At 40.8% G+C, this 13103-nt stretch overlaps 1 protein-coding gene across 1 annotated transcript in view; it reads left to right on the top strand.

The window, feature by feature from the left end:
• LOC121330160 (ankyrin repeat and BTB/POZ domain-containing protein 2-like) overlaps positions 1-7649 on the top strand; it is a 38768-nt gene extending 31119 nt beyond the window's left edge. Inside the window, exons 6-17 of the mRNA XM_041276468.1 lie at positions 416-505; positions 688-789; positions 1030-1126; positions 1533-1668; positions 2146-2381; positions 3178-3356; positions 3475-3580; positions 3937-4039; positions 4406-4493; positions 4946-5014; positions 5554-5667; positions 5973-7649. Coding sequence (XP_041132402.1) covers positions 416-505; positions 688-789; positions 1030-1126; positions 1533-1668; positions 2146-2381; positions 3178-3356; positions 3475-3580; positions 3937-4039; positions 4406-4493; positions 4946-5014; positions 5554-5667; positions 5973-6170 — 1518 coding nt within the window. The 3' untranslated portion in view covers positions 6171-7649. The remainder of the gene's footprint in view (positions 1-415; positions 506-687; positions 790-1029; positions 1127-1532; positions 1669-2145; positions 2382-3177; positions 3357-3474; positions 3581-3936; positions 4040-4405; positions 4494-4945; positions 5015-5553; positions 5668-5972) is intronic.
• The last annotated feature ends 5454 nt before the right edge of the window (positions 7650-13103 follow it).

The raw sequence follows: 13103 nt of genomic DNA, 5'->3' as shown, positions 1-13103 counted from the left end.
AAATAGGATATTACTGTGGTATGGAAGTTCTACGAAGTACTGTGGGCTAACTGGCAGGATCACTGTGGGTTATGCAAATAGCAGACTTGATATTTATTAATTTATATACATGAGCTGTGCTTTTTATATCGAAGGCTGCACAAATTATTAATCTTTCATTAGGAACAAAAGTGTTTCACCTTTAACTTTGAGGCAGTAATCATTGAGGAAGGGTAATTTATCCCTCCAGAACAATTTTAACCCTGCTTTACCAAAGGTTAAACCTTGGTTTTGTGAGGGTTGAAATAGCTTGACATGTGGTCTCCAGCTATTTCCTAGTACAGTGTGTGATAAACTGGGAGCAGAACCTGTGCCCTGTGAAGCTGCTGCCATATTGTACAATAATAGTAACCTCCCTGCTCCTGTATGTCTGCAGGGAATGACCCCGCTGATGTACGCCAGTTCAGCTGGAGATGAAGCTTTAGTGCAGATGCTGATTGATGCCGGAGCAAACCTAGACATTGCTGTAAGTACTCGTCAACAATCCAACCTTAATGGATTTGAATAAAACCAATTAGAAATTTGTATATGTATATACTGCAGAACAGAACTGAATTGTATACTTAGGGTTTTGTGGTAAACAGTACATTTAGAGACCACTGTTGAAGTGTGCTGCACTGTCGTTGAATTGTATTGTATCTATGACAGGTACCTGGTTTCTCTCAGAAGCACCCTTCGGTTCACCCAGACAGCCGACACTGGGTATCCCTGACCTTCGCAGTCCTGCACGGACACATCTCTGTGGTTCAGGTAAACAAACTGTTTTAAGAAAATACCTCTTAACCAACAGCGCCCTCTAGTGGAGAAGGACAAAGAGAACAACCTATAGAGAAAACTGCAGTTTAATGCAAACAGCTGCTGATACGAGTTAGATTGTTATAGTAAAATAAGCTTCACCATCTATAATTATAACAACAAATTGGAGTGTTGCTAAGGCAAATGATTCCGAAGTGAAACCAAATTGAAGGGAATGTCTTTTTCCATGCTCAGCTCCTGCTAGATGCTGGGGCCAGTGTGGAAGGTTTGGCCATTAGCAATGGGGAGGACAGCAATGCAGAAACCCCACTCCAGATGGCATCCGCAGCAGGTGGGTACCCCGTCATCTCCTGTTACACTCCACACACCCCTCTCAGAAACTCAAGCAATGACAAGCAGTGGCTCTATGCTGGTCAGAGCAGCTGTGCAGGATTTCATGTTGGTTCAAGAGATTGCAATGCTTGTTATGCTGTTTGTATACATCCTATATATGGAAGCTTGTTTGTTTTTTTGAAAGCTTGCCTTCAAAGGCCTTGAAAGACTTCATGTATTGATCTGAACAGTTGTATTCGACTTCATAATTGTGGTGGTGGAGGGAGGGGATGGAGCAAACATGAAGCACAGTTGCCGATTGTTAGAAGCCCCCAAGACCCTATCCTGTCAGCGGAGATAACTCAAAGTGAATTCCACAGCTATTCAATGTCTTAAAGAGGATCTTGCATTTTCTTCCTCCTCAGGGAACTACGAGCTGGTGAGTCTGCTGCTGTCTCACGGTGCCGATGCCTTATTCAGAGTTCATGACACCAGGGCTCTAACATCATCACTTTACGAGGACATGAACTGTTTTAGTCACGCTGCCGCCCATGGACACAGGTAACCAAGTCCAGCCCTGACTGCTTGTCTAGTGAAACCACCCCCGTAGTTGTGTCAGAAACAGTATGTAGGAAAGTATTTTAGACACAGTAGAATACCATAATACTTACTCTTCATTGTACTTACAGCTTGTTACAGTGACCAGTTCCCTAGATGTCTCTTCTCAGGAAAATATTGGAAATATCACTGGAGCATACAACTATGGCCAAAAGTTTTGCAATATAATTTTGTGATTTCTTTGATTACATGATGTTCAATAAAATATATTTAAATTATGTCTCAATCCTGTAATTCTAGGTGATGCAAAACTTTTAGCCATAGCTGTAGGTAACAGGGTTCTGTGGTTAAAAAAAATCCAATGGGACTTGTTTGCCCTCTTCCTTTCTCAATGTGACATCCATCCGTGGCTAAAACAGTGTTAACCAGCTGCCGGAAATACCCTGTATTGACCCCTGGCTTCTGTGCCTGTCCCGGCAGGAATGTCCTGAGGAAGCTGCTGTCCCAGCCCCAGCAGGGCAAGGGGGACGTGCTGTCTCTGGAGGAGATGCTGGCGGAGGGGGTGGAGGGGGAGCAGGCCGCAGTGTGCCGGCCGGTCAGTCCCAGTGAGGGACAGATCAAGCTGTGCAAGGCCCGCATGAAGGCCCTGCAGGAAGCCATCTACTACAGTGCTGAGCACGGCTACCTGGACGTCACCATGGAGCTGCACGCGCTCGGTAGATCCACAAGCGATTATTTAATTAGTCAGATGGAGCTCTCCACAGGTGAGGGTCATTGGTGTTGATTGGACTAATTTTAACATGCCAAGTGAAACAAGTGAAGAAACAGCTGCTTGGGTTTGTGTGGATTGTTTGTTCTTAGTCTAAGAAAAGCAGCAATCATCACAAATCCAAGCAGCTGTTTAATTTCGAATGGTAAATTAGCCCAATCAACACCAGTGACCCTCATTTATTTGTCAGCCCCTGTGATAGTTGTATGGAGGGCTCAATCCAAACAATCATTTTGTGCAGCACTAGCAGCTACAACTGAAACCACGTGTTTGCAGTGACCTGCAAGCTTTTCTTCAGGGTAATGTGCACTGGTATCATAATGGTATCTTGATAGTACTTTATCCCCTATGTTTAGAGTAGGTATAAATACACACAATTTGTATTATTTAGCTTTATCTCAAGGCCCATGTGGGTATTGGAATTAAGGTCGTGATGATCTACCTTTTCACAATATTGACACCTATTGAGGAGTCAATGTGTGGGCATTTGTTTGGCGATACTATGGATGCAGATTATCATGACCTACGACTCCATGCTTCTTATAGACACCCAATATGTTATTGATATTATTTGTAAAGGAATATGTACATTGTGTTGGCTGTCTGCCAGTCTGATGTACATAACCTGTTTCCCAAGACTTGGAGGTAATGCATATTGCATAGGTTCGTGAGTAGTCTTGTGTAGCACAGCAGCGGTTTGTGCTGGCTGTTATCCACGTGTCAGTGACTGTGTATTATGACAGGGCTCCCCTGGAAGCTCCATGCGTGGATCGAGTCCCTGCGCTCCTCCCACCTCCAATGTCGGGACTCCGTCACCCTCACCCTCCTGCGGGAGTTCACTGCCATCAAGGAGGACGACTACTGTGAGGAGCTGGTCAGCGAGGGTCTGCCACTCATGTTCTCCATCCTCCGGAGCAGCAAGGTACACCCCAGTCACCTCTGATAAAACCCATTACTCCTAGGTCTTCCAAAAGAATTGAACTAGGTTACACAGTTGTATCACTTTGTTTTTAAATATTTTTTTGCCCCCTCCTGAACAGAGTGACGCAATTAATCAACAGCTGGCCTCCATCTTTAGTCAGTGCTATGGCAAAGGTCCTCTGCCCACGATTGCTGAAATCAAGAAAACGCTTCCAGCGCAATTAGGTACATTTCCTTTTTTGGTCTTGCAGAATTTGGGGTTGGGGGGTTACTTTATTCATGGGGTGTGTCCAGGTGGCATGGTGACTGTTTCAAACCCCCAGCTCAACAGATTATCTAGCAATGTGTGCGTTCCACCTGTGCAATGTGTGGAAATATGGACTTGCATTCTGAATTTAACTTGAATGGATTTCTTCCTGAATAAATAAAACAAAAACAGTGCCACTGTCTACCCCTTTTAAGGAAATGTAGAAAATGTGTAGCTCCAGTATACAACTACACTTTGCACAGACTGTGTTTCTGATTTGAGAGTCAGAGCCATTAGGAATGGTATCTGACTTATTTGGATTTCCTTTTCCTAGACAACCATTTCCTGAACAACGCGGAAATGTCAGATGTAACGTTCTTGATAGAAGGGAAGCCATTTTATGCCCACAAGGTCCTTCTGGTCACTGCCTCCGACAAGTAAGCAGATCTCTCCCTCAATGCCTTTTTATTAATGTGGTAAATACATTGTTCCAAAGATATGCAGTATAAACAAGAATTAGACATTTAATACAAATTCAGCTGTCAAGTCCAAAAAACAATTAAACACACAATGTTTTCATTTAAATGTGTATTTATTTAACCAGATAAAAACATTGACATCAAATATCTAAATTTACAAAGTTGACATGTCATGATGGTACCAGCAGCAATAATACAAATGTGTATGCATACAGTCTTTAAACAAGTAAAAATAATTATATACTTCACGCTGAATATACATCAAGGTTCACTGTAATAAAAGGGCATGGGTTATATAAATCTGATTTCATTGATCTGTTTCAGGTTTAAAGCACTGGTTGGCAATTCTGAAGATAAACAGGGCCGCAGCAAGAGCATAGAAATCAAAGACATAAAGTACAAGATCTTCCAGGTATAGTACTTCCTTCTGGGGGCCTACATGAGTGAAACCCTTCACTTTTGTCTGTTTCCAATACTAACAGCATTGCCCCCTGCGTATTGGCAACAGTCTGTTTGCAATTCGACAGACTGCTGTTTCCAAAAAGTACTGTAACTAATTGAAAACGGTTGTTATTCTATATTTAGATTTTGCTGATTTTTAAGATATTAGTGTTGCTTGATTCTGAACATACGACTGCCAACAATGGACAGAAGTTAAGGGATTACGATGGTATACTATTTACAGCACTCCTTCAACATGATGATCCCACAAGGCGTTCCACTTGTTCCAAGGGTATAAGGGATCATTCCCCAACGATTACCGCCTGTTTTTCTCAGGAGAGATCTTTGTACACGATCCCTGGGTTGTATGGTAGTTTTCTTAGGCACATTGCTTCTCAACTCCTCCCTGCTCTTCTGTTTCAGATGATGATGGAGTACCTGTACTGTGGCTACACAGAGTCACTGGTGATCCCTGTTTCTGATGTGCTGGAGGTAAGAACAAAAAACAACAACTTCATTTCCAGCTCAGAATGTTATTTCTGCAGAGATATTTTACATGTTCTTCTTTCCCTGCTAGTGGGCAGTGCCTTCATTGATTTTAACAGCAGGGCACTGCCATGGCCCTTCCAATCCAAGACAGGATTGAGGCATGAAAACATCCCAGTTAAATAGTTGACAGGCATCAGCATTTATAACCCCATGAGACAAATGAAAGTATCAGGGTCATTAGAGAATGGATGGATACATCAAAGACAGTCTATAACCCATTTTGCAACTCGTTTATGATTGTTTATATTCTTCAAGGCCGTTACAAAGGGGTCTTCAGTGTATATAACAAAACGACTGCATTACCCAAGATCCTCGGATCCGGAAGATCATGTGATAAGATAAAAGTAGCCAGAACGGTTTACTATTTATTGTTGTCTCAATTCAACCTTAGAATGTAAACATTAGGGAATGAAGTTGAATCAATTGTTGACGCCTGTTCCTTTATCAACATAGTACAGAACAACCTGTTCTCCTTCTCTTAGCTGTTGTCTGCAGCCAATCTCTTCCAGTTGGAGGCGCTCCAGAGGCACTGTGAGATCATCTGCACTCAGAGCATCAACCCAGAGAACGCTATCAGCATTTACCACTGCGCCAAGGTAACAGAGCTGGGGTTACAAAACAAACAAGAACAAGAGATTTAAAAAAAACTCACTAAGACAGCTGAACTTATATCCTCTTTTTAAACTACCATTGTTCCCAAAGAGTAATGGTTTGGTTTGAAGTGCTCACTTGTTTTTAAACTGTTGAAAGGTGTGGGGGTCTGGGAGTCTGCTCAGTGTAAACCCCCCAAACAGCACACTAGGACTATTCCCACAGATGCGTTATAACTGCTGCTGTATATATGACCACAGTTGATCTGAAGCTTACGTATTACAATAGTGTTTTTTGTTTTTTTTTGAAGATGCATAGCGCTACAGAGCTGGCCTCGTTTTGTGAAGGCTACTTCCTCCAGAGCATGGGGCGGCTGCTGGAGCAGGAGGTGTTCCGGGCGCTGGTGTTCGGACGCAGTGGCAGGGTGCAGGGCCTGGAGCCTTTGGAGGAGCTGGAGACTGGACTGGCCCGGAGGATGCGCTCCGTCTACATCACCTCCAGGGTGTGAAGCTGGGGCTTGGGAAGAGCCGTGGGAAGAGTTGTTTTTTCACAGTACCATTTTAGGAGGAGCGCACATTTTATCTGGGACTTTTTCTTTTAAACAGCTCTGTATTATGTCAAAGCTGTCAACGTGTTAAAAGTATTTACATAATCAATTCTACTCAGATATGCAAGCTGTCGAGATCACTTACAGGGCAACACAAGCATATTCAGTTTACACGCCAGATACAATCCAATCAGTACTTTTACAATGATTATGTTGGAGTGTACTGCTGCTGCCTTAGTTTACATACCTCTGTTTGGAGTACACAGTGTGGGAATATGTACAATCAATCATTACTGTTAATGCAGTTGGAAGGACAGGGAATTATTTTAACATAGTGAATGCTACACCAGTAACTTCAGAACCAGCAACCTTTACTGGCTATCATGGATACCTTTTCGTTATATTCACAATCTACCAATGGTCACCAGGTACCTAGAATGACCTGCTTTACCCTTGCCAAAAGCCCCCTGTGTGATGCGTCTGCCTGCGTTAACCGAGATTGCTACATTGGTGGACGCAGGTACCCGGGCACGCACACTGTAGCCTGTTGAGCAAGTCCAGGCGGACCTGTGGCTGGCAAGGGAAAGTGTAGCGTGCACAGGGGAGGGCAGCAGCAGGGCTGGTGGGTGACGTAATCACACATGAAGACATGAGCCCGATATACACTCCTTGCAAAAGAGCAGGCTCTTTTGTACAGCGGTATTGGCTTTGATGCTGGGGGTCCTGGGGTTGGCGCCAGCCCTACAAGTCTGTGTGTGGATTGCCTCGCCCTGCCTGCATTAACTGAGAATGCGACAATATTAATATAACATACAACAAAGTGAACCCTGCTCCCTTTTATTCTGTAGACATGTGCGCAAGACATTCCTATTTAAAGTCTGATACTGAAAGCACTATGCATTTCTCATTCCTCCATTTATCCTGCCAGCTACTGGTACGCTGTAAATAAAAACTCCTGTAATGTACAGTTTTTTATGTATCTGAATATCTGATTACACACTGAAGTGTCCCATCCATAAACAGAGTTAATCTATTCAAAAAGGTACATGGTATGCCAATACTGCTCTGGAGTGGGAATAGTTGTATTGTTTATACCGTAGAGATTTTGCATTGATAAAGAGATCCCTTCCTGCCATGATATAACTTTGCTTGTCGCACCTTTCTATTGTTAATTCACAAAGCGAGACACTGAGGTAGTGCATTAGTGAATGGTGCTTACACAGGGTAGTGCATCTATCATTTTCTGTCAACATGAATTTTCACAGTTCCATATTTCATGGATTCTGTAAATTCACAAAGGTACTTTTTACCCTTCATACATGTCATCACTGACACTGTAAATAGTGTATGTAACTCCCCATTATGTAGCACTAATGAACATATTACAGCTAAGCAGATAGGCTCTAATAAACATTATGAACAAATCCTGACTCCTGTTTTGTTTTTGTGCAACAATTGCAGCTGAAATACTGCTGGTTGAACCTTGCAGTGGTTTTGTGATTGACACAAGACCAACAGCCTCATTTCACTTGTGATCTCACCCAGATTCAAATAAACTTTCTGCAAACTTTCGTAGCTTTGTGCAACTAACCAGAAAAACAGAAACACTTAATGAGCAGTTATATAAAGATTTTTTTAACACATTGCAATGTGTCAGAGTTAATAATAGTACAAAATCACCAGACTTGTTCCAATCTATTCCAGATTTAACACAATTCATTTGCAGGATTTTCTACTTGCTGTTCCAGCGTCTAAACCTCTCTGGTGCTGCTATTCTCTGCTCTTAATCAACTTCATGCCAGCACTCCATATCTCTGGTGTTTCTAAAAGAATGCCTGACAAGAAAACAGAGGTGTAAACAGTTCTTGAGGGACTGAGTCACACACATGTCCTATCTATAGCAGTGAGAACCTCAATCTCCCAAGTACAGTATGATTTGCTCTCATCTTACCATCCCAGCCTGTGAGGCCGTCTGCCTCTTCCCCCTCCTCCAGAATTTATTGAGACAGAAGAGGCTGCAGCTATTCCTTCTGAAGAGACAAGAAAGGGGTGTTAAACAGTAACAAAAATAAACGCTTACAGACAAATACAAAGCAGCTTCTGTTTGGATTTGTGATGATTGCTGCTTTTCTTAGACAGCGGAGAACAGCAATCCACACAAACCCAAGCAGCTGTTTCTTCACTTGTTTTACTTGGATTGGTAAACCAGCACAATCAGCACCAAAGCCCCTGACCTGTGGAGAGCTTGATCTGACTAAAATCGGTTTGTGCAACACTATTCTCACTTTTTAGAGGTACTTGCAGAATTCCAGTAGGGCTCACAGCTCTATTCTTTTCTCCAATGTAATTGTTCTGATGTTCAGCTGCCATATACTCACGGGTGGCTCTCATTCCCTTCACTCTGCTCAGCGTTCCCTCGCCTCTGTGTCTCTCTTTCCTCCTCCTCTCTCAGTCTGCACAGCATCTTCTGCATTCTCTCAATCCCTTTTTCTGCATCCTAATGAAAGGACATGACTAAACTAGGTCTGAGTTTTAACAAAATGCAATAATGTATCATCTCAAGTCTTAAACAGAAAGCACAGAATGACTTCAATTGTTTTTGTAAATTATATCCAATCATAGTGGAGTCAAACCTTTCCATCTGCATGTCAAATAGTGTGTCTACATTGGCTGTTATTAGCTTAAATTTCCCTTTGCACAAAAAGAGAAAACCTTTATTAAACATGGTTCTATATCCTAACTTACCTTTTGGTCATTTAAAGCCATCTCTGTGATTAATTTCAGTGTCACTGTGTTGTCTTCAAGCTGCAGACAAAGACAGAACAGATGACGGAGAAGAATGATTGGTATATTTTTTTCTAAGAGAATCCCCACCCATGTGCATTTAGACAGAATAACCTGTGAGTTTCCTTACCTGCACCATGATCATCTTGCTGTAGTGAAGACCCTTGCCTCTATCCAGAAGGTTATGCTGTACAGAACAAAACATGTGCTGTTACATGTACAACACTCGAACACTTACCTATTGTACTGGTTGTCCTGCATTTTTCCAAGATGTTTTTATAAAGAGCTAAAAAATGAATACATTTATCTCTACATACAAGCTCATCACACCTCAACAATGCTACCTTACAGAAAATATGGCCTCAATACAGCCAATGAAAGTTCCACCAATGAAAAAAGATTGTAGTCACAATGTACAATTACAATACTATATCAATATACTGTGGAAATATCTGAGAGGGAAAAAAAACAAAAAAAAACATGTTTTTTTTTTATATATAGTGCCCTGTCGTTATAGCATGTTAATCAGGTGCAGTGGTTAAGAGTCAGGTGCTGGGTGGTTAACTCACTAGCCACTAATACCTTTCACTCGTGGAAACGTGTGTTCATGTAACGATTACAATGAAGGACTTCCCTCCTATTGTCTACAGTAATATAGGAAATGCTGGTCTTTGCACAGTAGAGGCGAGTTTTACTGCACCACTTACCCTCATGATAGACACTTGCTCCTGGAAGCATTTGGTGCTCCTTTCTCTGGCCAATACAGCTTCCCTTTCTCTGGATATCTAAAGAAATTAAGGACTAGCTTTTTTATATATATATATATATATAGACACACACACACACACACATATAGGAAGTATTACACAAAAAAAATTACTATATTATACATTTTTTTGTTTGTATTTGAGTTTATATAACATTATCTCATTGACGAAGTGCATTGGTCACTCCTTTATTCCTGTTCACGTAAGTTAAGACAATGTGTATTTTAGGAAGGCTACGAGTGTTTTATTACTGCAGTGCACCCTGACACATGAGCCACAACACTTGCCTCCCCTGTTGCAGAGAACTGGGTTTATACAGTATGTGCAAGTCATGAATTTGAAACAATGAAGAGATAATACAAACTACACTTGTGTTGCTTGATAACTTGTTATATAATGAGAGAGAATGATTAGCTCACCAAGAGAATTGTTTTAAGGTTATTTTCCGTTGACACGAAAAAGAAAATGGATGTAGACTTGGATTTGCATGACTTACCTCAGAGGCGAGATTAACAGCTCTTTCTCTTTTCTCTTCACATTCTTGCTCCTGTTGTGAAGATAACCAAAGTCAATAACCTGCTGTTCCTGGTGGATCAAACACCACAGTTCATGCCCTATAACTGTCATTGTCGACATTGACATTTCAACCTGTCTAAAGCTCACCAGCTGCTGAACGCAGAGGTTCAAGAGACAACAAAGGTGCTTCACATCTCTCTCAGGTGCCGTCTTCAATGCTCTGTGTCCTGGAATCGATTCTGCTTGCTGGGGCTGTTGCCTGCCAAGCAAAAGTTGAGGGTTTACCAAAAGACATTTTCTTTTGACATACATACACCTCCAGCAGGTGCATAAGAAAAATGCACAAGGATGGTTTAATGAGCACCAAACAAGTGGGTCCATCTTTGCTTAGTATAAATGTGAATAATTGATAAAAAAAAAATTAATAAAAAAAAAAAAAAAAACATTATAAATCAGGAGGTTTCATACTACACGCCCTTCTACAGCTGGATGGTAAAAGCAGTGCTGTAACAAGCTGTTGTTATAAACAAGTTGTCTTTCAAAAGCAAAGTTCAGGAGGGTGCTGACGTGATGATTCAGAATAGAATGTTAATTCCAAGAGGTTTCATAGGGCCTAATTTGAAAAAGTATTTGTGTGCTCTTTGCTTCCTGGCTGCATTTGTCCCTTAGCAGTGATTTATTTATACCACAAACTGTGTTGTCTTCTGCAGTGTGGTAATTTGTGTTGGAACAGCAACAGGAAATGAGGGTGTTAATTCTTATACTTCATAGATGTTCCACGAAGCAATCAGCTAAGTAGTGTTTTATTTCTCCAATGTACAGTTTGTTACACTTTCCACAACCCCTACAGTGTACGATTCCTTTACTGGTGCAAGTAAGTCTCATGAATAGTAAAATAAGATTTTGCCTCTTTGATTATTGTGTTGTGGATGTATTTACATGTTGCACAGCGCTGCCTGTTGCATGGAAATGAACCCCTAAGATTGTCACAACTAGGTTGCATGTTACAATGGACTCAATATTCTCTTACATTTGTGTCTCTTGTAAGACGTCAATGGTGGATTATTGAAAATAGAAGCTGCAGAGGGATGAATACTAAAAAATGTTTTATGTTTTTGGTCAGAGGATGATAGATAAGAACTATGGGGATATGATTATTAATATTCTGTGTGTTGCTTTTGTACAAAGGATCCTTTCTATTTATCATAGATACACGCAAGTGAGCTTCTCCATCGGTTGTGTCTGGAAAAGCAGTTTCTAAAAAATGCACACATTTAATCTTGTTTCTTTAAAAAAAAAAAAAAACTCACTATCATCTCTGCAAATGGGTATCCGTCCCAATAATGGAGCTGGATGGAACTAGTCAATAAAAGGAATGAAATCATTTAAGGTACGTTGAATTACTTCAGAAGTTATGTCCAGCTACACAGCTGAAGAAACACAATAGGGTTTTACCCTTCAAGGATTGAGACCTAGGAAGATTAACCTGGTTTAACCTTGTCTCTAGCACCAGTGTGTCCAATGTTTCTATGTTACGTATAGATATGTAGATTTAAATAATACATACCCAGCCGTAGGGCTTTCATCCTGATCTTTGGCTCCCATTTCCCTTTCTGTGCTGTCGTCTATGAAAATAAATAAGAATGGTTAAAAGCTGTAATTTAAGAAAAATCAGATCTAGATGTTAAATTCAATGAAGGATGTCAGCACCTCCTTCCCATGTACCTGTCTAGACGTGTTCAGGTTTCAAATTAACAAATTTCAGTTGGAACATTTATTTTATGAAGAAAAGTTATGGTCTGAATTGAAATGATCCTATTTTTATGACTATACAGAGCACGTATTAAACACCATGAAAATGTTAATATAGTGAAGCCTTGGACTAAAATCAACACTAGGCAACGGTGATGACAGCATTAGTACACCTCAGTGTGGTTTATGATGTAAAAAGACTGTTGGTATGGAAACAGTGACATCACAAAAGCAAGACATGGCTGATGGGGTGTTTGCGCAAGATTTTACACATCATTGAGTTCATATGATACTAAGCTTGTATGTTTAATATTAAAAAATTTACAATTAAGGAATAACGCAACTCAAGTAACAGTCATTTTCTTTTAAATAATGAACTTTCAAGTTCAGCATTGATTTAGCATTTATTTTGTTATACAGCACAATAATACAGACTTCTGTAGAACTGCAGGGGAGGGAAGGCAGTGGGTCAGCGGGTTACACATTCTCATTGTCAGGGAGAGAGAGTTGCCAGGGACACCAGTAAGAAAAAAACAAAAGACCACAAATACTGTATAGAAAAGTCTAGCTCTCTAAATATGTCACAAAAGCACTTCAACATTGTTCAATTGGCACCTCTTTCAGACTGATTGGAGGTACCCATGGGGGTGACAGGCTTACAGATCCCTTGTTGAGTGCTGAGTATCTCCAGGGAATGCAGCCACTCGTGCTGGGAGGTGTCGACAGGGTAAATTTAAAATAACATTACAATTAGAAAGGTAAAGGATTGTTTGCAGGATTTTAAAGCTATATTATTTAGATAGGAACAGCTTAAAAAATAATTGTAAATTGTAGCGAAATGTAAAAAAGCCACAAATGAATGTACCTGTGACCATAAGGATTTCATTGTGTAAGACAGCAAAGGAAAGAAAATACAGTGTAAGCATGAAACTGAAAAAGTACTGTCGAGTTACTACATATACTGTGGATGAAAAACAGCCCAAGATTTTTGGAAAGTAACCAAAAACAGTTAATTTCATACAATATGCAAAAAGTGAACCCCCCCCCCCAAACAAAAATAATAATAATTTGGGGT

This window comes from Polyodon spathula, chromosome 17 (assembly GCF_017654505.1).
Source record: "Polyodon spathula isolate WHYD16114869_AA chromosome 17, ASM1765450v1, whole genome shotgun sequence".
In the NCBI taxonomy this organism is placed as follows: Eukaryota; Metazoa; Chordata; class Actinopteri; order Acipenseriformes; family Polyodontidae; genus Polyodon; species Polyodon spathula.
Note: the sequence above shows the minus strand (reverse complement) of the source record. Positions and strands in the feature narration are given on the sequence as shown.